The sequence below is a fragment of the Ochotona curzoniae genome, unplaced genomic scaffold (assembly GCF_017591425.1).
Source record: "Ochotona curzoniae isolate NIBS_2020 unplaced genomic scaffold, NIBS_Ocur_1.0 contig_3622, whole genome shotgun sequence".
Taxonomy (NCBI): domain Eukaryota; kingdom Metazoa; phylum Chordata; class Mammalia; order Lagomorpha; family Ochotonidae; genus Ochotona; species Ochotona curzoniae.
The window spans coordinates 28,120,558-28,148,369 of NW_024465926.1; the positions used below are offsets into that span (position 1 = coordinate 28,120,558).

At 42.8% G+C, this 27,812-nt stretch overlaps 1 protein-coding gene across 2 annotated transcripts in view; it reads right to left on the minus strand.

The window, feature by feature from the left end:
- Nucleotides 1-27,812, minus strand: part of LONP2 (lon peptidase 2, peroxisomal) — a 114,708-nt gene that overhangs the window by 54,895 nt on the left and 32,001 nt on the right. For both annotated transcript variants that reach the window (XM_040982747.1, XM_040982746.1), the window contains one exon: nucleotides 14,611-14,752. In XM_040982747.1, coding sequence (XP_040838681.1) covers nucleotides 14,611-14,752 — 142 coding nt within the window. The remainder of the gene's footprint in view (nucleotides 1-14,610; nucleotides 14,753-27,812) is intronic.

A 27,812-nucleotide genomic window follows, 5' to 3' on the forward strand; every position in this document is an offset into this window, starting at 1 on the left:
AAATGATACTTGAAGATGTTCTCTTAACAGAGAAAAGGAATAGAGCCTACCAAAATCAAAGGCAAATACGAAGAACATCCCAGTAAAATAACAACAGAAGACTAAATCAATGAACAACCCATTGCTAAAATGACAGGAATAAATTACCATCCATTCAATATTAACCCTGCATGTAAACGGCTTAAACTCATCAATTGAAAGTTATAGATTAGTATACTGGATTTAAAAACAATGCCCATTTATTTACTGCCTACAGAAGACACATTTCACCAACAAATATCAACGGAAACTATATTATGCAATTTGATTTTTCTGTTGTTAGTTTCATCTCTTCAAAACACTTTATTCTGATTAAATTCTTCAATGACTTATAGATCATACAGTAGCACCATTTTCTTCAAGAAGTTTCTTGATATTCTTTTTCATTTCGTCAGTGACACATTAGTTATTCAGTGGCATGCTATTTAACTTCATGGTGTTGTTGATTTTTTTGTTTTCTTTCTGTTGTAGATTTTGTTTTATGGCTTTTCATTTAAGGGAATGTATAGTGACTATGTAATGAAGACTATCATATCAAGATGTGAGATACAATGTGGTATGCATCTCTACTTCCAGACAAAGATGGACTCCCAATGAAACTGTTTACTGTATCTTGACAATAGGATGCTGGACTCTGCCATTGTCTATGCGTGCAATGATGGACATATGACTGTGTATGAAGAATTATACTATAGTAATGATATAGGAGAACTCAGCGAAGGGGAAGGAATTGAGGAGGGGATAAGATAAGTCCCAGGGCCTATGGACCTATATCATAAAATGATAATAATAAAATTAAAAAAAAAAATTGCAGCTGCCTGAGGCAGGGACCAGTTTGGGCTAACAAGAAGCTGGCCAAAACATGTAAAGAGGAAAACCGGGATATAAGATGTTAATTTGGGGCTTTTAAAAGTGGACTATCAGACAGTTTAAAAGACCATGTGAATGCCCAGGGCACATCGGAGAAGGCTCCCAACCTCCTGCGTAGCTGACTCTGAAACTGATAACACAGAAAGTGAAGGCCAAGCTGCAGGTGTAACTAACTGCTCATGTGTTAAGGACTTGCTTCAGATCACACACACACACCCTCTCTCATTCTCTCTCGCTCTCTCGCTCTTGCTCTGTCTCACTCCCTTGGTAACATGTGGGAAAGTTGTTTCTGGCACTTAACAAAAGCTCGACGGTTAGTGGATGACTAAACAAATGAAGCAACTTCAAGGGCCAAACACTAGAGGTGACCACACAGTAAAGAATGAAACCAGGGAATGTACTGAGCAAATAGCAACAGGAATAACAAAATTAGCAAAAAGAATATATGCTTGGGTGTGGGGAAATCTAATTATAATATTTAAATATGAGTACAGTGCTTTATTTTTTTCACTTATTTGAAAGTTAGAGAGAGACAAACAAGAGATTCTTTTCCTGGGCTCATTTCCTTATTTGGCTCCAACAGTCAGAGCTGGGCTGGCCTAAAGCCAGGATCCCAGAACATTCTCCGGGTCTCTCACCCAGTCTTTCACTTGTCAGAGACCCAAGCACTCAAGCCATCGCATCACCTCTCCTGAGGTGTACATCAGCAGGAAGCCGGGTCAGAAGCAGCTCAGGACTTGAACCCATGCATTCTGCTACAGGATGTGGGACTCTCAAATGATACCTTAATCCGTGCACCAAATGTCTGCCCCAATCGTAACATTTTAAATCTTTCCTCAACAAAGAAATTATGAGGCATTCAAAGAAATGTAACAGTATGGTTCAGACATACTTAATATTTCTGGAGACTGGATGAACAATAAAGTGAATTTATTTTAAAACTGTGGTGCAGTGGACTAAATTGTACTGATTCAAGTCCTGTGCTTTGCTTCCAGCCCAGCTTCTTCATCACACACACTCTGGGAGGCAGTGGACGATGGCTCAGGTATGCAGGTCCTAGAGGCCCACGTGGAGACTGGACAGGGTTTCAGGTTCCCGGCTCTGGCTTGAGCTTTGACTGCTAAGGTCAAAGGAAGATCAAATTCCTAAGGTCAAATTCGGGGAGTGAATTGGTGCATGGATGATTTTTCAGTCTGCATTACAAATTAATAAATACATCTTTTAAAAGGGAGAAATATGGTGTTTTGAAAATATTTATTTATTTGAAAGGCAGATTTATAGGGAGGAGAGACAGGAAGATCTTCCACCCATTGGTTCATTCTATAAGTAGTTGTAATGGCTAGGGCTAGCCCAGGCTGATGCCCAGGAGCCAAGAGCTTCTGGGCCTCCCATGTGGATGCAAGGTCCCAAGGCTTTGGGCCATCCTCCACTGCCTAGCTAGGCCATAAGCAGGGAGTTAGGTGCAACCTGGCTCCCATGCAGTATCCGGGCACTTGAATGGAGAGGATTAGTCAACTGAGCCATCGTGCCAGGCATAAAATACGGCATTTTAAAAAAATGTGTTTACCAAAAAAGGAAAAGTAAGGGAAATCACATATAAAGAATTTCAGAACACTATGACAATGATATCATGACAAAAAGGGAATATCAGCCAAAGGACAAAAATAATAAAAATAGAAACATTACAGTGAAGAGTATAGTAACTTGAATGAAAGATTAACGAGAAGGGCTCACCCAACTCGAGTGGCACAGTTAGTGGGCTTGCAGACAAGACAAACTGAGATTGTCCAGTCTGAAGGACATGAAAAGCATCAAAATCACTACAGAGAACCAAATTACACCAGAAAAGTGAAAAAAAAAAAAAGAAGAAACCTGGAAGGAGAGATACAGAGGCACAGAGAACACATGAAGAAATACTTTCCAAAGTTTGACCAAGAATCCACACATCCAAGAAGATGCACAAGCACTAAATAGACTCAGTCTCAGGCACATCACACACGCTGGGTCAAAAGACAAAGAATCTCCAACACAAAAAGAGAAGACACTCCCTTTGTTAGGGACCAGGGAGTGACCTCTGCCGTGGACTTAGGAGTTCAAACTCACTGAGGGCACACAGTGAAAATGCAGAAAGAGGAACGCTGCTAACCAACGATCCTAGGCCCATCAAAGCTATAAGAATGAAGGAGAAAAGTGAGATTTTCCCAGATACACAAAACATGAGAGAATCAGTCATTAATGGAGCAGAATACAAGAAGTAGTGAGGGCTGATGTGGAAGAAACCAGAAAATATCCACATGAGTGAAGAACAATGGAACAAGTAACTACACTGATACATGCATTTTTGTAATTCCTACCCGATCCAAAAGCTACCTGTATAAAGCAATAATCACAGGTGATTCTTATTACTCATAACTCTAATCCTGCTAAAATTTATCTGCAACCCAAAGTCAATATTTAAGTATTTCTGCCATCATTTTCAGACATATCACTCAAAGCACACGCTTCAAGGTGAGGTGACACCGCAGGGTACCCTGCCTTATTCCCGCTCTCACACGCCACACAAGCATCCTTTCTGTGGACTTGTGTCATCATCTCCCTGTACTTTTTGTTGGTGATTTTGCTGTTTAAAATGTTTCCCAGGTCCGGTGTGGTAGCCTAGTGGCTAAAGTCCTCGCCTTGTATGTGCCAGATCCCACACGGGTGCTGGTACTAATCCCAGCAGCCCAGCTTCCCATCCAGCTCCCTGCTTGGCCTGGGAAAGCAGTCGAGGATGGCCCAAAACATCTTGGGACCCTGCACCTGCATGGGAGACCTGGAAGAGGCTCCTGGCTTTGGATCGGCACAGCTACGGGCGTTGCGGCCACTTGGGGAGTGAATCAGCGGATGGAAAATTTTTCTCTATGCCTTTCCTCCTCTCTGTGTATCTGACTTTCTAATAAAAATAAGTAAATTAAAAAAAAAAATGATTCCCAAGGGTTAGTACTAGAGGTACGACTTAGCGTAAGAATGTTGTGATATGTCCTATGGAGAAAAACGCATGTATTACTTAAGATTCATTCAGGCACCAACTGTAGTGTTGATGATCACGAGCTCACTGCTAGCAAATCAATAAAAAATATTAAATAAATAAAAACGCACACAGCTGCTGGCTTCCGGGACCCTAGCCCTCTACTGTCCCTTGGAGGAAAAATGCAGCACGTGCTACACGCTGCTGAACTGCCACACTACTTACTGCGACTCACAGGCTGCTGCCACTAAGGAGCAGCATCTGTATGTTACCATGCTGCTAGGCTCACAGTGTGAACAGCACGTTGTAATGCCAATTCCGCACAGCAACAACTGCACAAAGAAAAGCAGAGGGACGGGGGACTTACTGTAACAAAGGTTCCCACATGAGTTATGGTGGCTTATGTGTTCAGCTTACAGAATGTGTTAGGGATAATTATTAGTGGAACAGGTAAAACACAGAACTTAAAAGTAAAGCAAAAGAGGCTCAGCCTGATGGCCTCGTGGCTAAATCCTCACCTGGGAGGTGTCAGTTTGTGTCCTGGCTGCTCCACTTGCCATCCAGTTCCTCGCATGTGGCCTGGGAGGGCAGTGGAGGATAACCCAAAGCCTTGGGACCCTGTACCCATGTGCGAGATCTGGAAGAAGCTCCTGGCTCCTGGCTGTGGATGGGCTCAGCTTTGGCCGTTGTGGCCGCTTGGGGAGTGAACAAGCAGACAGAGAATCTTTAGCTCCTTTTCTCTGTAAATCTGCCTCTCTCATAATAAAGAAATAAATCCTTAAAAAAAATTCTTTTAAAAAGTAATGCAAGCGATTGCCACACTTACGGGTGGGCCTCCTTGAATCAGAGGGACCAAAGAGAACATAGACAGGGCTCCCCAAGCAAGAAGAAATTCAAAGCAGGGCCAGCACTGTGGCCTCTATGTGCAACAGAGCATCCGCTGTGGGCACTGTTCCACTTCTGGCTGCTCCTCTACAACCCAGCTATCTACTAATGTGCCTGTAAGGTAGTGGAGGTGGACCCAGCAGCCTGGGCTCCCTGAACCCACATGAGAAACCAGAAAGAAGTTTCTGGCTCCTGACAAGTCTGGCCCAGTTCCAGCATCTGGGGACCATTCGGGGAGTGAAGCAGAGGATGAAAGACTCTTTCTCTGTAACTCTACCTTTCAGATGAAAATAAAAATTATTTAAAGAAACAAAGAACTGAAAGACAACAGCTCTGGAGCATCAATCAGAATAAACCAGTTTGCTGTGGGAGGGGGCTCCCTGGTTGTGGCCAGGAACAGTGAGGCATCGGGCTGGCAGGTTAAGACAGGCACCCTGTAAATACCCACATCCAGTCTCCCTTCCTGTTATGATGGGCTGCTGAGACACTCTGCTACTGGATCTGAATCTAGCTCAGTGTTCTCAAAGAGACAGAAACTACCTTTTCTGGAATCAATAGGGAATTTGCAAAAATAGATCCTCAGCCAACTCTAGAGCAGACAAAATTATGTAAGTAGCATTTTAAACAATTAAACATTAAAACCACAATAAAAACAAGTACTCAGAAATTTGAAACATCATTTCTGTAAACTCTAGTCAAAGTCAAACTCAACACGGGTACTACAATCTATTTAGGATAGTAAGTTCAGCGGCTGGCAGCACGGTCATAGCAAGTTAGGCCTCCATTTGAGGCTCCAGCATTCCATATAGGTGCAAGCTGGAGTTTTGGCTTCTGATTCAGCTCAGCTCCCTGATAGCCTGGAAAGGCAGCAGAGGGGGATCTGCGTGGTGGGTCCCTGTGCTCATGTGAGAGAACATGAGGAAGTTCCAGGTTCCTGGCTTCAGACTGGCCCAGCTTCAGCCATTTCAGCAATTTGGGGATGAGCCAGCAGATGGAAGATATCTCTTTTTGTCTCTTCTTTTCTCTGTGAATGTTCCTTTCAAGTAAAAATAAAATCTGCCTTTTATTAGGAAAGCAGATTCACAGAGAAGAAGAAGAAGAGAGAAAGATCTTCCATTTGCTGGTTCACTGTCCTAATGGTCACAATGGCAGGAGCTGAGCAGATTTGAACCTAGGAGCCAGAGGCCTCTTTTGGGTCCCCATGTAGGTATGCAGGGTCTGATGGTCCTGAACCATCCTCCACTGCTTTCCCATGCCATAAGCCGGGAGCTGGATGGGAAATGGAGCAGCCAGGACACAAATCGGGACCCGTATGGCATGTTGGCGCTTGCCGGTGGAGGATCAGCATGCAGAGCCATGTCACTGACCCCAAATAAACAAATCTTTATAAAAAATATAAAACAACAGATTCAGAAGAAAGAAAGATAAATAATCCTTGAAGAGAGTTTAAGAGGGCCCTTCTCTGGAGACACTGAGAGGTCCACGAGATACCTACAGATTCTAACATTTGGGGAAAGCAACTCCCCATCTTCACTTCCACATACAGTGAAACCCACAAGATATCAAAATCTTGCATATACACACAAAAATTTCAATAATGCTAAAATCACACACACTAGATAAAGGGACTACCAAGGATCATCACACATTGGAGACAAGCAAAAAGATGAAACAGTAAAAATGTGGGAAAAGTAAGCTACTAAGATCAATAAGTAAGTTTGCAAAGCTGTAGGTTTCAAGGTCAATATAGCAAATACAAACTGTACTTTTTCTTTATGTTGCCAATAATCAGAAACTGGAATAACAAAGATAACTAAGACCTTAGAGACAAAGTGTAAGCGCTATATGCTGAAGGCAAATCACTGCTAAGAGAAAAGAAGACGAAACAAATGGAAAGAGAAACTGTTCACAGGTGAGGGAAGACAATACTCTTAAGGTGACCGTTCTCTCCAAACGATATTCAGTGACATACTGAAGTCCCAACAGAATCACAACAAATGATTTTTGTGGCAATTGAAAATAAAACTCCTAAAATTTACGTAGAAAGGCACACTGTAAACTAGAATCTCAAATAGAAAAAAAAATTTTGAACAAAAAAATTGTTAGAGATAATACCAACTTTAAAGACCTGTTATAAAGCAGTAGCTTTGGCTCAGTGTGGTATTGATGTAAAGACATAAATGAATAGATAAGTGAAGCAGTATGGATAAATCAGAATATGGGTATAACATATACCACACAGTCTAAAAGTATTACTTAATAAAGATACCCAAGAGAGTGTGATGGGGATATTATTTAGCAAGTAATGTCAGAAGGACTGAATAATTATAGTCAAGTAGACAGACAGACAGATAATGGAGGAGGAGAATGAGCAAGAGTGCCAGAGAGGAGAGGGGGAAGGGAAGGAGAAAAAGTATAAAGAAAGGACGGCTTTGATGCTTTGCACATATACTAAAAATTCACACAGCATGATCACAGACCCAAATGCTACAGCTAAAAATATGAAACTTCTAGAATAAAACATGAGCAAAGAGCTGTATGATACTGGTATAACAAAGATTTCTTAATTACGACACAAAAGCCAAACCCATTAAAGAAAAAATGCGATCTTCATTAAAAAATAACTTCTGCTCTTCAAGACACCATCCAAAAGACACCATCACTAAAATGAAAAGGTGAACTACACAGTGGAGAAAATTACTGCAAAATATGTCTGACAATGAAGATGCATCTAGGACACACAATCATTACAGCTTCTAATGGAAAGATAATTCAATACACCATTAGCCAATGGGTTAGACACATCACCAAGTGAGAAAGGGGATGGCAGAGGCACATGCAAAGATGTTCAGTACATCATTCATCGCTAACCATCAGGGAAATGTAAATTAAAACCACAACAAAGCATATCTACAAGGCTGACTACAGTTACAAAAATGTACTATATCAAACACGGTAAAGAAGTGAAGCAACTGGATTTCTCCTACATGGCTGGTTAAAATAGAAAATGATGCAACCACTTAGAAAAGTTAATTTGGCAACTGCTTAAACATTAAACATATGCTACCTACAATATGACCAAATCATTCTACTCCCGGATACTTAATCAGAGAGAAGTTTGTGTCTATACAAAGACTTGCATACAAGTGTTCATGGAAGCTTTATTTTTAATAGTCATACCCTTGAAAAATCCAAATGTTCACTGAAACGTGAACAGACACAGCAACAGTGGTATTTTGGGATAATGGAATCTTACTCAAAAATAAAAAGGAAAAGCTACTGATAACACACAGCATGGAAGAATGAATTAACAGTGAAAGAAAAACACATTACTTAAGTTTCCATTTACATAAAATTCTAGAGAAAGTAAGTAATTTATAGTAACAGGAATCAGATGACTGGTTGCCTAGGGATGAGAGGGAGAGATCACAAAAGAGCATATGGCTAATTTGGGGATAATGGGTATGGCTATTATCTAAATTTCTTGGAAAAGCACTTTAACTTCATTTTTGGAATATTCATTCCAAGGACACAGAGATACAAGTGCACCCCAACTGTAGGCAACTGCTGAGGTTGCAATGTACCTAGGCAAGTATTACACTGCTGGAAGAACAGTAGTTAATACATGGCAGGCATCCTGGGCCTGGTTAAAACCAAGTTTCTGTTAATTGTACTAGTGTGCCAGCATAGTTGCCTATTATATGTGTGTGTGTGTGTGTGTGTGTGTAAGACATGTGGGGGGCAGGCACTCACGCAGCAGCAGACAGGGTCTGGGGGCCTGTACACAAGTGTGTTCCAACTGTCAGGAGGTGTGTAGACTGGCTCTGGGGCAGGCTGGGCTAGGCTAGGCTAGGCTATCACACCTACTGGTTTGCAAGAAAGCCAGGAATACAGGCAGGCTGGGCAGGGCTAGGCTGCAGCATCCACCACTGAAAGTTGGGACTGGGGTTAGGGCAGGCCAGGCTGCAGTATCCAATGGCACAGGCCGAGCCAGGTGATGGATTATGCTGGGCTGGGCCAGAGCAAATACCAGCATTTACAAGGTTTGTGGCTAGGAGTGAGCCTGGTTGGGGAGCTAAGGTGACATCCTTGTCTGGCTAAGGTTCCCATCCTTGACAATGGCTGGAATGGGGGTACAAACTGGGCTTGACATGACTGCAGCATCCCTTGGCATGGGTGTGGACTGGTATGGGATGTGCTAGACTGGGCTAGACTCTAGCACTTTTTTTTTTTTAAGATTTATTTATTTTTATTGGAAAGTCAGATACACATAGAGGAGGAGAGACAGAGAGGAAGATCTTCCATCCAATGATTCACTCCCCAAGTGACCACAATGGCCGGTGCTGATTCGATCTGAAGCCAGAGCCAGGAATCTTCTCCAGCTCTCGCACGTGGGTGCAGGGTCTCAAGGTTTTTTGGGCCGTCCTTGACTGCTTTCTCAGGTCACAAGCAGGAAGCTGGATGGGAACGGGGCTGCCAGGATTAGAACCAGCACCCATATGGGATCCCGGTGCGTTCAGGGCGAGGACTTTAGCCACTAGGCCATGCCACCGGGCCCGACTCCAACACTTTTTAATGCTTGCAGGAGCCAGGGTAGATGTAGCACAGGCTGGGCTAGATCTAGGCATTAACTGAAACATGCAAAAGCTGGGTCTGGGAGTGGACAAGGCAGGCCTGGGCTGTAGCTACCAACAGTAAGAACTGGAATGGATGTAGGCCCTTTGGGCAAGGTTGCTGTTCTTGCCAGGACAAGAGCTGAGCCAAGTCAGGCTAGGCCAAGAACCCACCGGTGTGTGCAAGATCTGTGACTGGGAGGAAGACCTGACAGGGGAGCTTGGAGAAGTCCTCTCAAGATGCAGTCCCTGCAGGTGAGCACCAGAGCAGGAACCAGCAGCTGTAAGATCTGTCGCTCTCACTCTCTGCCTACCAAATACACATATATCAAAATCATGATTATTTTAACGTAGAATACACTAGAGTTTACAGAGCATGCTTACGTACATCAGCTGTGAAGTGTCTGAACCACTTGTGAAGTAGCAGGGTTTTATGCAGGTTCTGGGCAAGTGGCGAGGAAGAGGATGTTAAGTACTAAGACATTTGGTTCTTCCATACCTTATCTTCTTCCTTCTACAGTACCACAGTCTGCAACAAACTGATGCTTTATAACTAAGTTATAGCAGTAATTAGGGGGCTCAGGTAGCATTTATTCTGAGGGACAATTTGAGGCTCTCATACTTTAATTTTGGAGTAGTAATTAAAAAAAAAAAACCAAAACATTGCTAAAAGAGCTAATACAAAGAGCTTTATATCAAGCAAGAAAATAGCATTATGCCAACTACTTGTTATCAAAGATCAATACATATTACCAAATAACTATCAAGCAGAGGAGAGGGACTCACATTCTAAATTACCCCAAATAGTTGGCTAAGAAACTTAGGTTTTGAGCCCAGTGCAGTAGCCCAGCAGCCCTGCTTCCCATCCAACCCCCTGCTTGTGGCCTGGGGAAGCAGTTGAGCACGGCCCCAAAAACCTTGGGACCCTGCACCCATGTGGGAGACCCAGAATAAGCTCCTGGCTCCTGGCTTCGGTTTGGCTCAGCTCTAGTCATTGTGGTCACTTTGGGAGTGAATCACTGGACGGAAGATCTTCTTCCCCTTTCTCCTCCTCCCCGTATATCTGACTTCCCAAGAAAAATAAATCTTTAAAATAAAAGGGGGGGGGATTAGGTTTTAAGGAATTACTCTGAAATCCTTTTCAACAGTCTATTGGGAAAATCTATTAGAGTATAATTTACATGGGACCATTCTTCAGATATTCTAAGTTTGGAAATATTATCTAAGAAACTACTAAAATCTTGGATAATGTTCACTACTTCCAGGTGCACTGTACTTCAGAGAAAGTCAGTTACTAAGCAAGAAAATAATGATCTTATGAAAATAAACAAAAACCATTCTAAATCAAACCCTTAACTCCAAGCTGTTGGGCTTTCATGTAGAGAAATCTCATCTTCTTTCTGGGTCTCTCACGTGGGTGCAGGGACCAAGGACTTGGGCAAGCCTCCATTGCTTTCTCAGGCCATAAGCAGGGACTAGATAGGAAGTACAGCAGCCGGGACTCGAATCAGGTCCCCTCGCCCCCCATAAGGGATGACAGCACCGCAGGTGGAAGCTTTCTGTTACACTACCAGGTTGACCCTAAGAAACTATATTTTTTACTGTCCTAACAGCCCACTTCTGAGACTAACAGATTACTCTTTAGTACCTAGTGAGGGGCAGCAGGCTATCATTACTTGTAACACCAGCATCCCACATTGGAGTGGCAGTTTGAGTGCCATTTCCGGACCATCTTCCTGCTAATGTGCCTGGGAAAGCAAAGAGAGTCCAAGTTCCTCCCCCTCTAACTCATGATGGAGACCTGGATGGAGTTTCTGGCTCCTGGCTTCAACTCAGACCAGTGTGGGTTACTCTGGGCATTTGAGGAGTGAATCAGTAAATGGAGGCTCTCTCTCTCTCTCTCCCTTGTTCTTTCACATAAATAAACAAATAAGTAAAGAAATCTTTGAAAAACAAATATAGGGAAATACAATTAATAATTAGGTAGCGGGCCCGGCGCGGTGGCACAGTGGTTAAGGTCCTCGCCTTGCACGCCCGGGATCCCATATGGGCGCCGGTTCTATCCCAGCAGCCCCGCTTCCCTTCCAGCTCCCTGCCTGTGGCCCGGGAAAGCAGTCGAGGACGGCCCAAAGCTTTGGGACCCTGCACCCATGTGGGAGACCCTGAAGAGGCTCCTGGCTTCGGATGGGCATAGCATCCGCCCGTTGCGCTCACTTGGGGAGTGAATCATCAGATGGAAGATCTTCCTCTCTGTCTCTCCTCTCTGTATATCCGCCTTTCCAATAAAAAAATAATAATAATAAAAATAAATCTTTAAAAAAAATTAGGTAGCAACTGGGATTTTGTTTCAGGCAATCAAAATGCACAGTATCACTGCTTTTAAGACACTTATCCAAGGCCATTCTTTTCTTAAAAAAAAAAAAAGAAGACGACTGCAAAACAGATGAGAAACAGGAAGCTGAGGGAACCCAAAGCAAGGGAATAAAAAAGGAAAACTTTCACAAAGCAGGTTTCCTCTGAATTTTACAAATCAACCTGAATCAGGAACACTTCATTTTAACAAGGGTCTAGGAGGCCAACAGAGATGCTAAGACAAGGAAGACTGCTGGAGGTATCCTTCACGAAGCAGTCATGTGCCCCCAACAACGTGCTGCAGGTCTACTGATAACTAAACAAGGGTTCCCAGCACAGGAACACTGGGCACAAGCACACACGTTCCTGTGAGCACAGACATGCCAGTGCTGTGCCATGGCACTCCTCCACCCTCATCCTACCCTCCTTCCCAAGTCTTAGGGAGACTTCTCTGGGCAACCCGACCAGTCAAGGAGAAACGATCTAAAATTACAGATGTAGTATTTCATCAATCCAAACTGCTCACATGACCAACCCTGCTGTGAAACTGTCAGGAAGCTCCATACCTCTGCTCACAGCTCCCAATTGGCTATTTTATTCCTCACTAGTAGATAGGAACACACAAACAAGAGTTCCCAGACATCTAGTAAAAGATTCGAATAGCCATGCTCAGACCAGATAGCAGCACCCACTCTAGCCCTCGCACTCATCAGTAGGAACCACAACACAGCCAGGGCAACCCCTCTGCTCCCAAATCAGGCCTGTTTCCAGCCAGTGGTTGCTCTGACCCAGCTTGGCCTAGTCACCTGTCAGCTTTTGCCTTTGGATGCTATAGCCTGTTCTGACCCAGCTTGCCTCCAGTCCCAACTCTTGCTGGCAGGAGCTGGAACCCAGCCCTGCTCAGTCTGCTCCCATCCTTGGCTCATGCAAACTGATAGGTGTGACAGCCTAACCCAGCATGACCTGCTCTCCATCCTGATTTCTGCACTTGCCAATGAGCTAAGGTTTGCTCAGTTTTGCAGTCTGCTCCCTTCCAAAACCAATTCACACACTTGTCAATGGATGGAGCTACCTTGCCCAGCTTGCCTGAGTCCCAGGCCTGGACCATGTGCTCACCAGCGGGAGCTATGACCCACCAGAGGAGTTGCCCAAGTTCCCTCACTAGACCCACTCCCAGACCCAGACCTCATGCATGCCAGTGGGTGCTAGCCCCTTGCCTGGCTTAGCCTGCCTCTCCATCTTGGCCTTTATTGTGCTGTGAACCACTGGTGAATGTTGTGGCCTGGCCCACTCCACACTCTCTTTTAGGATGCACATGCAGGTGCTGCAGCCTGGACCTGCCCAGCCTATTCCTAGACCCAGGACCCATGAGCATTGGCAGGTTCCTTGGTCATACCTAGCTCAATCCATTACCACCCCAACCCTTAAGCTAACCAGTTGGACTTGTATTTCGACAGGTTTTGTCCACGTATCCCCTACAGAATCTACCCCCAGACCTGTTTCTCTCACTTTCTGGTTAGTGTCCTGGCCCTGCCTAATATAACCCATCACCTGTTCCAACCTTTGGTCAGGATTTAGCTCTGTTAGACAGGCCCCCAGCCCTAGCTTTCAAACTCAGACCACTGGAGTGTGGTGGCAGCAATGTTCCACACTAACAAGTCTATCTCAGGACTCCAATGTGTGCTGGTGCATGAGTCTGACCCATACAGATCTTCTGGTATCTCCCCTCCAAACCACCAGGTCTCGGTCTCCTCACTTAACCTGCAAGCACAGTGGCCCTGTCATTTGGACTTGCTCAGGATTCATTCCTCACCTACAATTATGGTGGCCTTATCCATTGATGTCCCAAGGCAGTGATTTCACTCCTCCAGGTCCTCAGGGCTCATCATAGGGTGGCCGGCTGGTAAAGCCTGGCACTGTTGGTGTCCTGGCTGCACAGCTGCCTGTAGGTAGCCAGACCAAGCTGTGCCCCTCCCCCACCAGCCAAAGGAGGATAGTGGGATTCAGGGTTCCATTTGTGTGCCCAGCCCAGGATGGCTTCTTTTCTTTTCTCTCTCTCTCTTTTTTTTTTTTTTTGCTGCTTTTTTTCTTTCTTGTTTTCTTTTCTCTTCTCTCCTCTCCCCTCCCTTCCCTCTTTCTTTCTTCCTTCCTTCCTTTCTCTTTCTTTCTTTCTCTCTCCCTTCCTTCCTTCCTTCCATCTCTCTCTTTTTGTGTCTCAAATAAAATAAATCTTAAAAAAAAATTCATCACATGGTTCCATTATGGAAAGCAGTTATATAACAAATATAATTATTCAATAATAATGAAAGATAAAATTTGTAATGGAAGATATGGGGTATAAAAATAATACATGAGGAACAAAATTCATGCCACCATCTTCTACAAATGGAATTCTATAGATAATGCTCAAAAATAAAAACTCAAGAAGTAGTAGTAACACAGTCATACTATTTTGAACATGAAGCTAATCAATAAAAAGTTCAAGAGGTAAAGTATGCAAGAAGTGGAGAACTTCAGGTGTTGGCAGTTGCTTGCTAGGTCTTTGTTTTTATTTGTTTTGGTAATAATTTTGTAGAATTGCTAGTCTGCATATAATAACCATGCGTACAATTTTGTTCAATTATTTAATAAAAACAAAACAAAAAAGAAAAAAAAGGTAAGTAAGTGGACTTAGCATAAAGTGAAAAACAAACTTCCAGGTCACAGTGAATCAGACTGCTTCAGACTTCAGTCTGTGTCAAAATGGTTTTGCCCAGTAGTTAAACGTAAGCCAATGTGCATATTCTGTGTGTAGGATTACCAACTCTCACCCATACTCTTCAGGTGTGAGGAGAGAAAACTTACCTCAAGCAGAGCTGCTGCAGGATCACCCTGTAGACTTTTACCCAGCTTGTCAACCTCATCTAACAGGAACACGGGATTGTTAACCCCAACCGTCTTCAGGCCATTGATGATGCGACCGGGCATGCTGCCGACATAGGTGCGCCTGCAGAGAGCAAGCAGCGCATGCGCAGCAGTCAGATACCATGGCAAAGCAGCATCCTCGAGAAACCACAACTCAACACCACAAAGAAGTGGGCTCGCTCTTACTGTGACACAGCACAAAGGGATTGCTCAAGGAGACTTCAAAGAGTTCGTGGAAACTGGAATTGAAAGTTTCATTCCGACGCAAATAAATCTGAAACCCACACGTAGATTTTCTGTTTTCCGTGAAACAGTTTTATATATATAGGGACTCATCCTTGCTCTTCCCTGTCTTCTTTCACATTTTGTCCTCCAAACATTTCTCCCCGTATTATCACAACAGCACAGTTCCTTAGTAAAAGTTACAACATTAACCTTTTGATACTTAAACAGATCATGAAATGGTAAGTACAGGCAAAGACAGAAAAACTAGCATCGCAAATAGTCTTTTTAAAAAATACACATCTCCTACAAACTTTTCAAAGACCCTGTGCACATTTAATAGGCTCTATGAATTAGACTAAATTTCTATCTTGTTTTCTACTTACTGTGGCTGCATAATGCTTATGATACTGGAAGAACAACAGGTCATTTCTGTTATTTACACAAATCAAAACAACACTGTACTTAATTCACACAGTTACGGTTCTTACTCTTTTTTGATTTAAAAATGTCTCAAGTGTATTATGGATTCAATTACCATGTTTGTTATGGTGTTTCAGAGTCTTCTCCCATTTTGACAGAAGCACCTTATAACATATTGAAAAGGCTGTCCTGGGACAATGGGAAGAAAAACATCCTTCTTTGCATGGATATTAAAATTGGTTCAAAGTGCCACTCAGAATGCGGCTCGCGTGCGCACACACACACACACACACATACACACACAAATGTTAAACTCGTTTTCAGAGGTTTAATCTGTTGTTAATTGCAGTAAGCAGATCTGGAGTTAAGAGCATTTACACCAAAATTCCTTCTCCCATTGTGACCTTTCACACAAAATGGTATTGAGTTCATGTGTACTAACTAGTACAATCAAGTTTAAGCAGGTATTTGTTGAGTGCAATAAAGTTAGAGGTTACATTATCATATCCGAACAATAATCACCTGAATAATTATGACAGATGCAGAGTATGGCATGAGATAAAAACAGGTATACTTATCAAATTGAAAACAAAAGTAACTTTTTCACAGAGATTTTAAAGTTGTTTATGAAACTAACTCTTTTTTTTTCTAAATTTTTATTTTAAGAAACAATTGTTGGGGGGAATCAAGATGGCAGAATAGGGTAAGGACACGTTTAATCAGACGGAGAAACATTTCATCAGGATGAAGCAGAGAGGACATATTTCAGGAAATAGGAAAGGACAGAACAACAGCAGAGGGGCACCTGGAGACTGACAAACACAGGAAAGCAGCGGGCACAGCAGTGCGGTGTTGCAGTGACTGATACTCCAGCACGGTGATCTGAACTCCACCAGCAACCAGGTGGGAAGGGACTTTCACTGGGAGCTTGGGAGGTGAATCCAGACAAAGTACTGCCCATCCTCCTGGTCCCTTTGATTTGACCAGGAGCAGAGACAGAGCAGCAAATCTCAGGCAGTGCAATAATAGAGTGAATTTCATAGCCCAGTCAGCCCCCTAGAGCTGAATTGGGTGCCATTTTGCGTAAGGAGGCAAAGGGCAAGGGAAAGGACTGAGCATGCTCTGAGCAGGGAGTGATCTCATTTCTGACTCGGTGAACTGCAACGACGTGGCATTCTACAGGTTCCACCCAAGACAGGTCTGGGTAGCCCCTGGATCTGACTACCAGCAGATCAAGAACTGTTGTGGTAGCACGTTGGGCGCCATTTTGCGCACCGTGGCAATAGCTTTGGGACTGTGGGGACAGCAGAGAACTGCGCATGTGCTGAGCTCGTGAGAGCTTGTTGAGGTCCCACAGGAAAATAATACCGACTGTGACATTGTACCGGTCAAAATAGGTCCATGTGGCACCCAGACCTAACGTCCAACAGGTTCCAACAAGATCAGCACCACCAACAACCTAACTAGATAGGACACATGGTGTCTCTCTAATCCTGGAACCCACTCCAACCAGAAGAGGGAGAAAGGTTGTAGAGACAACAGTGCAGCCTCAGCACAGTATCACAGGAGGTGGAGAGTGGTGAGCCAAGAGCTGGCGCTGTGGAGACCACGGTGGTTATCTGACATAAGAACCCAGACCTGGAACTCGCTAGAGGTTGTGGCACAAGTGACTGCAAGCAAAAAGTCGTGGTCGTGTGCCAACTGCAATAAGTAAAATCACATTGTAGACCTGTGGGTGACACAGCTTAGAACCCTGCCCCAAGGAGAAACTCTGCTAACCAGAAATACAATGATCAAGAGCAAAAGAAGAGACAAAGGCACAATGAATATTACTGAGCACTCCTCTGCAAAGGAGCAAAACCCTATGCCAACCTCAGAGTTCACTGAGGAAGACATCGAGAAAATGGGGGACACAGAATCTATAAGACTCATTTTGAAGATTCTGGTAAAAAATGAGAAGCTCATGCAAGGGTTCAAAGAATTTAAGGAAGCAGTAAAGCAAATCAAGGCTGGTATATCAGAAATTAAGAACACAGTAGAGCAAATTACAAGTACAGTGGAGAGTCTCCAAAATAGAATGAAGCAAGCAGAAGAAAAAAATCTCATTGGCAGATATCTCCTGCCACCAGGGGGAAGCAAACAAAAAGCTGGAAGCAGAGCTGGATCAGGCCAAAAAAAGTCTTCAAGAATTGAAAGACACCATTAAGAGGCCAAATATAAGAGTTATGGGAGTCCTGGAAGGTGCAGAATGAGAAGCTGAGCTTGCAAATGTATTTAATGAAATAATCAAGGAAAATTTCCCTAATCTAGAGAAAGAATTGAGAAACAAGATCCAGGAGGGTCACAGAACTCCCAACAGGCTTGATCAAAAGCAATCTTCACCAAGACATATAATTATCAAACTCTCTTCAATTGAACATACGGAAAAGATCCTTAAATGTGCACATGAAAAACATCAATTGACATATAAAGGAATGCCAATTAAGCTCACAGGAGATCTCTCACAGGAAACTCTACAGGCAAGAAGAGAATGGAGTGACATATTCCAGATTTTAAAAGAAAAAAATTGTCAGCCTAGGATAACATACCCAGCAAAGCTTTCTTTCATCTTTGAAAATGAAATAAAATTCTTCCAGAATAAAGAAAAGCTAAAAGAATTTGCCTCTTCCAAACCTGCTCTACAAATGATACTTCAAGATGTTCTCTTGACAGAGAAGAGGAATAGCACCTACCAAAACCAAAGGCAAACGGGAAGAACATCCCAGTAAAATGACAACAGAAGACTAAATCAATGAACAACCCATTCCTAAAATTACAGGACCAAAGTTCCACCCATACATATTAAACTCTGAATGTAAATGGCTTAAGCTCAATCAAGCATCATAGATTAGTAGACTGGATTAAAAAACAAAACCCATCTGTCTATTGTCTGGAGGAGACACACTCCAACAAATATCAGCGGAAACTCTATCACAAGGGTTTTGTTGTTTTCTGTTGGTTTCATCTCTTCAAAACACTTTCTTCTGATTAAATCATTCAATGACTCGTAGATCATATAGTGGCATCATTTTCTTCAAGAAGGTTCATGATTTTCACTTCTTCAGCTACACGTTGGACATTTAATAGCATGTTGTTTACTTTTTGATGTTGTTATTTTCTTTTTTTCTCTCGGATGTTGATTTTGTTTTGTGGCTCTTCATTTAAGGGAAGGTATAGTGGTTGTGCAATGGAGACTGTCATATCTAGTAACATGGCATTTAACTTCATGGCATTGTAAATTTCTATTTTTCTTTTTATTGTTGATTTTTTTATTATGACTTTTCATTTAAGGAGATGTGCAGTAGCTGTGAAATGGAGACTAACAACCAGATGTGAGGATGCAGTGTGGTATGCATTTCTGTTTCCAGACAAAGATGGACTTACAGTGAATCTGTTTATATTATATTTTGACAATAGGATTCTGGACTCTCTGCCATTGTCCATGCCCGCAATGATGAACATATGACTGAATATGAAGAACTATATGTTAATAATGATATAAAGGAACTGGGGGGGGGAGGGAATTGGGGAGGGAATAGGGAAATATGGAACTGTATGGTAAAATGATAGCAATAATAATAAAATGTGGGAAAAAAAAGAAACAATTGTTAATTTTAATTACAAGCTTGTTCCCTAAGTCAGGTGCAAAGCAAATGCTAAGTCTGAACAGACATGAAAGGCTGCCTGCCCACTTAGAAAAGCAGCAGTGGTAAGTGGAGCAGCAGCCGTTATCTCATGATTTGTAACAAAGCTGATTCACAGGGCAGCCCTGAATTCTGCCACATGACTGGCATAAAGTAGGACAGAATAAATAGAGTGACCTTTGGAAAGACAAGAAAGCTTTTAAAATATCGTGGGAATGCCTTTCATCCAGCAAAGGTGACCAAGGCCCTGGAACCAGACACAGTGAGCAAGGTTCTGTTATAATAAAGGATTAGCACATTTTAGATTGCAGAATAGAATAAAGGGTAAAACCCAACATTAATAAATTCAAATTATTTCTCTAGAGAACTTAATAGACTTTTCCATTACTCTGATTTTTAAGATTGATAGGCAAGGGATTTTTTTTTTTAAATCTCAAAGCTTCTAAGAATCACTTCTTGATGGACTAATTGTCATTTATTTACTTACTTACTTATTTATTTTTTTGTGGATAGACTCCAAAAAGCAGAACTGAATTCGAGAGCTACAGCCATGATGAGAAAATAATATTCTAGGCAGGCATAAAGAATGGGAACTAGGGCTGGTGTCACGATGTAATAGGTTAAGCCTCCACCTGCAACATCAGCACTCCACATGGGGGCTGGTTCACGTAGCAGCTCCTCTACTTTCTGATCCAGTTCCTTGCTTATTACAGCCTGGGGAAGCAGCAGGGGATGGCTGAAGTCCTTGGGCCTCGGCACCCATGTGGGAGACCCAGAAGAAGCTCCTGGCTCCTAGCTTTGGATCAGCTTAGCTCTGAGCATTGGGGCCATTTGGGGAGAGAAATAGCACACCAAAGATCCATCCGTCTCTCTTCCTCTGTCTAACTTTGCCTTTCAAATAAAAACAAGTCTTTTTTAAAGGGGGGGAAGCATTAAAAAAAAAAAGAAAAGAAAAGAAACATACATGCCAGCCACTATGCATAACCAATTCCTCCTAAATATCCCAGTGCTTCCCAGATCCTACAGAATATGTGCACAGCTATTCCTTACAGGACAGATCTGGAGTTCAACGTTGGTCACAGCCTAGTACCATCAACTTCTCCTTGTTGCCCTTTACACTTTTGTTTTTGTTTTTAAATCTCAGAATTGTGAATGACAATTCTAAGCAGCTCTTCTGATCGCTGCTCACAAAGTGACGTTTCCAATAATGGAATGCCTACGACACTGATGCCTGCTTATGGGGACCTGCTCTGAAAAGTCAGCAGGCCCTACGATGACAGACTGGTCTAAACAGAAAATTGACTCTGCAGGATAAAGAGTGCCCACATTGTGCTTCACTGGCTCAAGGAAGTAGGAACCCAAAGCAACTCTGCATCATCATGTGAACGTGCTACAAATCCTTGCATACTATTTTGGGTTCCTCTTCTACACAGTGGCATAACAGTGCCAACCTCATGGATTTTATGAGAATTTGGAAAGAACACAGGAAAAAACCATAGCATAGAGGCTGTCACACAGGAAGCTTTCCAAAGGTGCTACAAGTAACAGCTAGTTAATATTTAATTTTGGTTCCATGGAAAAAGCAACCAAGGAACAACAGTGCTTGAATTTGAGTCATATTTCAATTTCTGCCCCAGGCAGGGAAGTACCTCTTAAAAATATCTTTCCATAGCACTATGCATACTCAAGTCCCTTAGAGCTCCTCAGTCATAGGTACCACCACACGGGCACCACGCGTGGAGAGGTCAGAAAAGGGACAATGACTATGATGCCACTCAGATGCTACTGGAGAGGTCCACAATATGATTCTCATCGAATCAGAGTATCCACATCAAGCAGTAAGTAAACTCACACTCTTTGGAGTGTAAACAGAGTAGTGCATTTGACTCGCAGGCAAGTGGCCTGGCCCTTCACTGGAAAGTGTATTTCTTTTGAAAATAAGAGGAAATAAAAATGACCAGTTTAGCATTAGGAGAATCAAGATGGCAGAATAGGGTAAGGATACGTTTAACCAGATGGAGAAACATTTAATCAGGATGAAGCAGGGAGGACATATTTCAGGAAATTGGATAGGACAGAACAACAGTAGAGGGGTACCTGGAGACTGACAGACACAACAAAGCAGTGGGCATAGCAGTGTGGTGTTGCTGTGAATGAACATTAACTTGTTAAATGATTAACTTATGGAAAGTTTTTAAAAATTATTTTAACTAACTTTTTTTTTGCACAAAATCTAAAAACATTTACTACCCACACAAGTTTTCTCAGAAACCTACTTCACAAAAATGATGGAATAAACCAAGAACGAGAAAGACACAGAAAACAGGAAATGCAGCATGGCAGGAAGTGATCCTGGGAAGACAGCTATAGATTGATAGCAGACAGAAATTCATGTCCTAGGGAATCTTCAAAAAGTTTGTGGGATAGGCATATTATTAGAAACTACGCACAAATTTTCAAAATTATGCATTAATTTCTAAATTTTTCTTTTTCTTATTTGAATTTCACAGCTACTCAGAGAGGGAGAGAGATCTATTTGTCAGTTCACTCCCCAGATGGCCACAGACGGCTAGGAAGGGGTCAGCCTGAAGTCAGGAGCCAGGAGTTCCATCCAGGCTCTCCATATTGGTGGCCAGGATCCATGTACTTTGGCCATCCCCTGCTGTCTTTCCCAGACCATGAGCAGGGAGCCAGTACAAGTCTTGAAGTCAGGTTAGTCTTTGATGCAAACTGGTGGGATGGATTCTGGATCTATGCCAACTTATTTTTGGTTTGAGTTCACGTTCCACAGATGGTAGAAACCTTGCACCCTGTTTCCTAAGGAACAGACTGCATACACTTCCCTGATGCCAGGTTTCTCATGAGCCTGGAAGAGGAATGGTTATCTGGAACCACTCTTACTGCCCAGGGGAAGCAGATCCTGGGGAAGGGGTCATTTCATGGATAGAGAAGTGGACAGGATTACACAGGACAGGGAAGGTGTGTCTTCCAACTTGTAACCCAAAGCTAGCTAGCTAGCTAGCTCTGTCATTTCATTTCCTGATCAGACTTTTCCAATCTTTAATCTTAAGGGTTGCTGAAGGATGCAGATTCATCACATCTTTTGTAACTACTTCTAGCGAATTAGAGACACTGGACTTGTCCACCTTGGGTTCTGAAATCTCGTCCTATTTCATTAAATGGATATATCCCATGAACCAGAGAATTTCCAATCAATGCCAATGGTTGTGTCCCCTACCTAATTGATCCTCATTACCTGATCCTTGCCTACGTGGCCCCATGCCCTAGGGCCCCAGACCCTGTCCCAGCCAGGCCAGCTGTGGCAGCAGGATGACCTTTGTCTGTGAGTAGCCCCATGATCAAGGTACCAGGCTTTGTTTCCAGTCCAGGGAGGTGACCACTCCAGCCCATGTAACTCATACCCCTCATCCTGATCTAGCCAGGCTGGGTGACCTAAGGGGCCAGGTGACCAGGTGACCCAGACCTTGTGGCAGCATGTAGCCCAGGTCCTCTCCCAAGAAAAAGACATACTTATCTCTTAATTTCATTTTTTCAAAACTTTTTGAAATACCCTCGTGTGAGTATATTCTGATTTTCATTTTTTCTATTTAATTCTGTATTTTGCCAAAAGTCACAGTAACATGCAATTCACACAGTGTCTTTGTAAGCCAATCTTCCACCTGTAGCACCAGCAACTAAGATGGGCACCAGTTCTAGTTCCAGCTGTTCCACTTCCAATCCTGCTTCTGGCTTATGCGCTGGGAAAGCATCAAAGGATGGCTCAAGTCCTTAGGTTTCTGCATTCACATGGGAGACTTGGAAGAAACTCCTGGCTCCTGGCTCAGATTGGCTCATCTAGCCACTGCAGCCATTTTAAAGATTGAATCAGCAGATGGAAGATCTCTCTCTGACTCTCCTTCTATGTATAAATCTGCTTTTCAGTAAAAAACAAATATTCAAAAATATGCAATTCACTGGCTAAAAATAAACATACTTTGAATAAACCTGTAGAATATGAAATCAGATGGTGAGAAATAAAAGCATCATGTCTACACCTGGTTGTTATTGTTAACCATATACCTTTGTGGAACCTTTATAAATGTTTAAGTAGGTAAATGCTGAACACTTGTGTTTCATTATTAAGACAGAATCAAAATCAATTGGCAGTGACAACTGACTGACTTTTTCCATGACTATATCTCCTGCCTCATTCTAACTAATAAGCAAACCCTAGAAAACCTACAAATATAAGCTTTTTGTGGCTTACGTAGGGATAATACAGAAAATATGGGAGCCATTTTGGTAAAGACACTCATAGTTTATTCCAGTCTAGATGAAATCAGAATTTTGTTTTAATATTAATCCTTTCTATTTGCTACTTTCTCATGATACAATATCTGAAAAGCAACACGGTATAGTAAAGTTGGCAAACATATCACTTCAATGACTTATTCTGTCTGAATACATAATTAATGAAAATTTTTCATAAAACTGAAAGAGATTAACTTAAAAACACATTCATAGTTTTCTTATAACTGTAGCAGGCAAGTCACAGATCTGTCAGAAAATGTAAAGGGTCTGCACTTTTCATTTTTCAAGAAAATGGGTTTTAAACTTCAAAAACCAATTACAGATAATTATAATGTCTTCTATTTGCAGTGGTAATCAATGGCTTTTTGTTTTGTAACATACTTATGTATCCAGAAACCTGGTCAACTTGTTACTGCCAGTGACACATTAAAACCAGAACAAGACCTGTCCTACATCTTTCCCAAAATGTAAAGAGAGGAAAAGAATGGGCATTTCTCTACAGGTTTTGCCTGCCTATTCAACTAAAGATCTCTTATAAGTAATAACACAAGGCACTGAAATTATATTTACAAAAGTTGGTAACACAAAATGGCTGTGTGTTCTAATGTTAAAAGGGCAGGATAATTTTACTGCTTAATAAAAGTTAACAAAATTATTTCTATGATAGAAAATCATAAGGATTTTTTTTCCTATAAAGTTTCCTACTAACATTGAGGGGTGTGTGTGTGTCTCGAGGTGGAACAAGTGATAAACAACATCCTAACGATTTCAAAAAGAAAAACAGACCAAAGAACGATTTTCATACAGTGTGTTAAAAAACATCCACTTGTTAGGCCTCTAGCAATGACTTTTAAATCTTCTTGGGATCATCTGCCTGGATGCACTCATCTAAAGCACAGTATGATGAATGACATTTCCAGGTTCTGAATTCAAAAGACATCTAGAGAGTACAGAGTGCGTGCAGCCCTGTGAGGAATAAGCATCACGGAATGATGCAAGTACGAGACACAGAGTAGACTATCCACCTGACACAGCGAGGACCTCATGTACTCAGGCTGGAGATCCCTTACCAAAAATCTTGTGACTGGAAGCGTCTCTGATTCTAGATTTTCTTCAGATTTTAGAATATTTGCATACATATAAAAGAATATCTTGATAGAAGCCATTGTGATTCAGAGCACAAAACCAATTTATGTCTCACGACAACCTTGTACACATTGTCAAAAGATAACGTCATACGAGATTTTTAGGTGCTTGAGTTTTGACTACGATCCACCACATGAGGCCAGGAAACGAATTTCCAGCTTTTGGTATCATGCTGGTGCTCACAGATTTTCAGAGTTTAGACTGTTCTAGATTTTGACTTTTCACTTTAGGAGATGTGTCGCTGGTATCGATAGCATCCCCATGGCTATTCCTAACTCACAGATGTTAGGAAGATGTATTATTTAATCATTAAAGGAGAACGCAGACAGTAAGTGATCCACTTAGAGAACAGTAAGGTTATAAGTGACTATAGTCATATTAATGGAGAAAAAATAGGCTTGTTCCTATTCTATTTGGGGGCATATTCTGGGACCTTTAAATGTATCTACTTTAGAGAGGCCAAGAAGAGCTACATGGAAACTTATGTTGTAAGGAGGACAGTACTAAAACTACATATGACTACTGTGTTAAGATTTTTAAAATACAATAAATGTTTGTTGCTTCAGCCTTTTTTCCTCTGTAGGAACTAATAATTATTAACAAATTAAATAATTAACAAATAATTAACTACTTAACCTCAACCATTTCAGGTGGCAACTGAAAATCATCTGTTTTTTTTCATTTGAATATTGAGCCAAAAATTTCTTACACTGATATAATTTTATCATCTGAACAACTAATAATGTAACTAAAGAGTTAGTATCAGCTGTGATTTGAGATACAGCAATAAGTATGCTTTATAAAAAACAAACAAACAAAACTGATGCGACTTCCCTGGCCTTGAGTCTGTGCCGGACCAGGGAACCTCGACCGGGAGTGCTCCTGATAAAGCTCGCTTTGAGCTGAACCCTCATTCTGTGTGGATTCTTTTAACGAGGACTTGGATCAGACATTACATTTGGTGCCAGAACCCAGGAGGAGCATGTCACCTCCCGGGTTCCCCATGAGGCCGCTCCTTCCTTTAGCCGGGACTCCAACCTGGAAACTGCGACTCAGGCTTGAGATTGAACCTCCCGCTCTTCTCTGAACTACCTGGCAGTGTGGGGTGTCTCCCCTCTTACTGAAACCCCAGAAGATGTGTCCTATCCTGCCGTGTCCCCCACCTTCACGTGTGAAACCAGCGCTGCATTTTCTGTGCCCGCTCTGCCCCAGCCGGATGTCTCCTGGACTCCACAGGTTGTTCCTGCTCCTTTCAGGGGGCCCTCCCCTTCTTCTCTTTATCCCCCATTTCCAGTTCTTGCCTCACCCCGTTGGCCAGGCCTGGTGAGGGGCCTGTGGAGCCAGGTTCCACCCGCTCTGATCTACAGGTGCAGTAAGTACTGCCTTGCCGCGCCACCCTGAGCCCTACTCCTCTGCCTCCTTATATTAACCTTCCTTGTCCCTCTCTGGGATCCTGTCTGCCATCTTGCCTTTTCCCCTCTCTCCATCTCATTCTTCTCTAATGGTCTCTGCTTTCCCCACTGGGGATCTGAGCTGCCACAATCACCTCTTCAACTCGGACTACTTGTGAAGAAACCTTTCATAGTCTCTCAGCCATTGCTGACCACATGCACTACTCCAATCAGATCAACAGCGGCCTACTACTCACTGCGGGTGATGGGAGAGAGCTTGGCACCCATCCTGCCCCTTCAGTATGTCTGCACTCCTGACAGTGAGCACATACTGCTGGCGGCCCCCACGCAGTTTCTCCTGGAGAAGTTCCTTCAGCATGATTCATACAAACTTCCCCAAAGCCATCCAGAACTTCAAGGGTCCCATGCTGGCCATCGACTGCTACCTTAACTCCGGACGAGAGAAGCAGCAGAGAGAGCACCAGCACACACCTGTTAAGGGCTCACTCTCCCTAAGTCCTCACAGCCCAAACAGGGCCACATGGAAGCCAGGATCCAAAACTCCAGTCTTCCCTCCCACTATAACTGGATATACCCAGTGGATAGGAAAGGAGTCAAGACAGCTGAGCCATCACTAGCTGTCTCCCAGAGTATACACGAGTGGGAAGTTGGACTCTGGAGGGGATCTGGGACTCAGCCCTGACACTGGGTCTCACCAAAACAGAGGGGTTGTGGGTGTGGATGACAGAATGCCAGTTCCTTCATATTGATACTTACTTATGCGATTTGAGGGAAGCAGAGTTTATTCAGGAATTTTTCAGAGCATGGTGGGAGCTGGTGTGGGGCTGAGAGAGAGAAGCCAAGAGGTCCTCAAGGGGCTAGTGGGCATCACAGGATCATGCCCGAGTTCTGCCATCTCTAGGCAACAGCTTGTTGCTAACCAGCGCCCATTGTGAGCTGCCTATAGAAGTCCCAGCATGCCTTGCTCTGGACTGTCTGAATGAGGTGGATGCTGTCTAAGCAGTCCAGGGCAGTTAAGTCATCCACAGCCATAGACACATACTTGGCACAAAATATCCGAGAGACTGACACCAGATCTAGAAAGTTCAAACAGAAATTTGCCCAAGTCCTTGACTCTCTTGGGCAATTCTCCTCAACCAAAGAAGATTTTCCAAGATACCTGAAAGATTTACTAGAGGCCTCCAGTCGGAGAGCATTCACAGGAGAGTCAGCAGAGCTGACAAAGCCTGTTCTGGGCGAGCCTGCTCAAGGCCTTGAAGAAGCTGTGGAAATACTAGAAACATCTCCAGCAACCAAAGAAACCACAGTCAGGCACCTCAAGGAAGAAACACCCAGAATGGTTTCTTCAAAGAATGACACCACCACACTGGAGACGCAAAACCAGCAGATGTCTTCACAAAAATAGACAACTAAAGAAAAAACAGGCATATTTGCAAAAATTAATGAAAGATAAAGACATTTTCATGAATGCCAAAAATAGGCAATTACGTTCTCTGAACAAGCAGCTTGCAGAGAAAGAGAGAATAACACTTGGAAACAAATCATGAGAAAACTGTCACACCCAGACGAAGACTACAACATTGGAGACTGGAGAGGACCAAAAGTCTTCAGAACTCAGAAAACTGAAGAAGAAACAACATGTGTTAGAGAACCCAGTAAAAGGAAAGGGCTTGTTGTGAAGGCCAAAACCCACCAGCTACACACACTGGAAGACACCCATCACAGTAAAGAAGAGAACAGGATTTTGCAGCAAAACATGACTGAACTAGAAGAAGCTACAGATGGATATTGAGAAACAGATATTGAAAAACAAACAAGAACAAGACAAAAGCCTAGACTAAGCTCAGGAAAAGAACAACAACTTTGGAGGCTCCAACAGGAAGATGCCCACGTCCATCCCAAAGACGGAAGTGGCTACCGGTGCACTGAGCGAGGGGCTCCACAC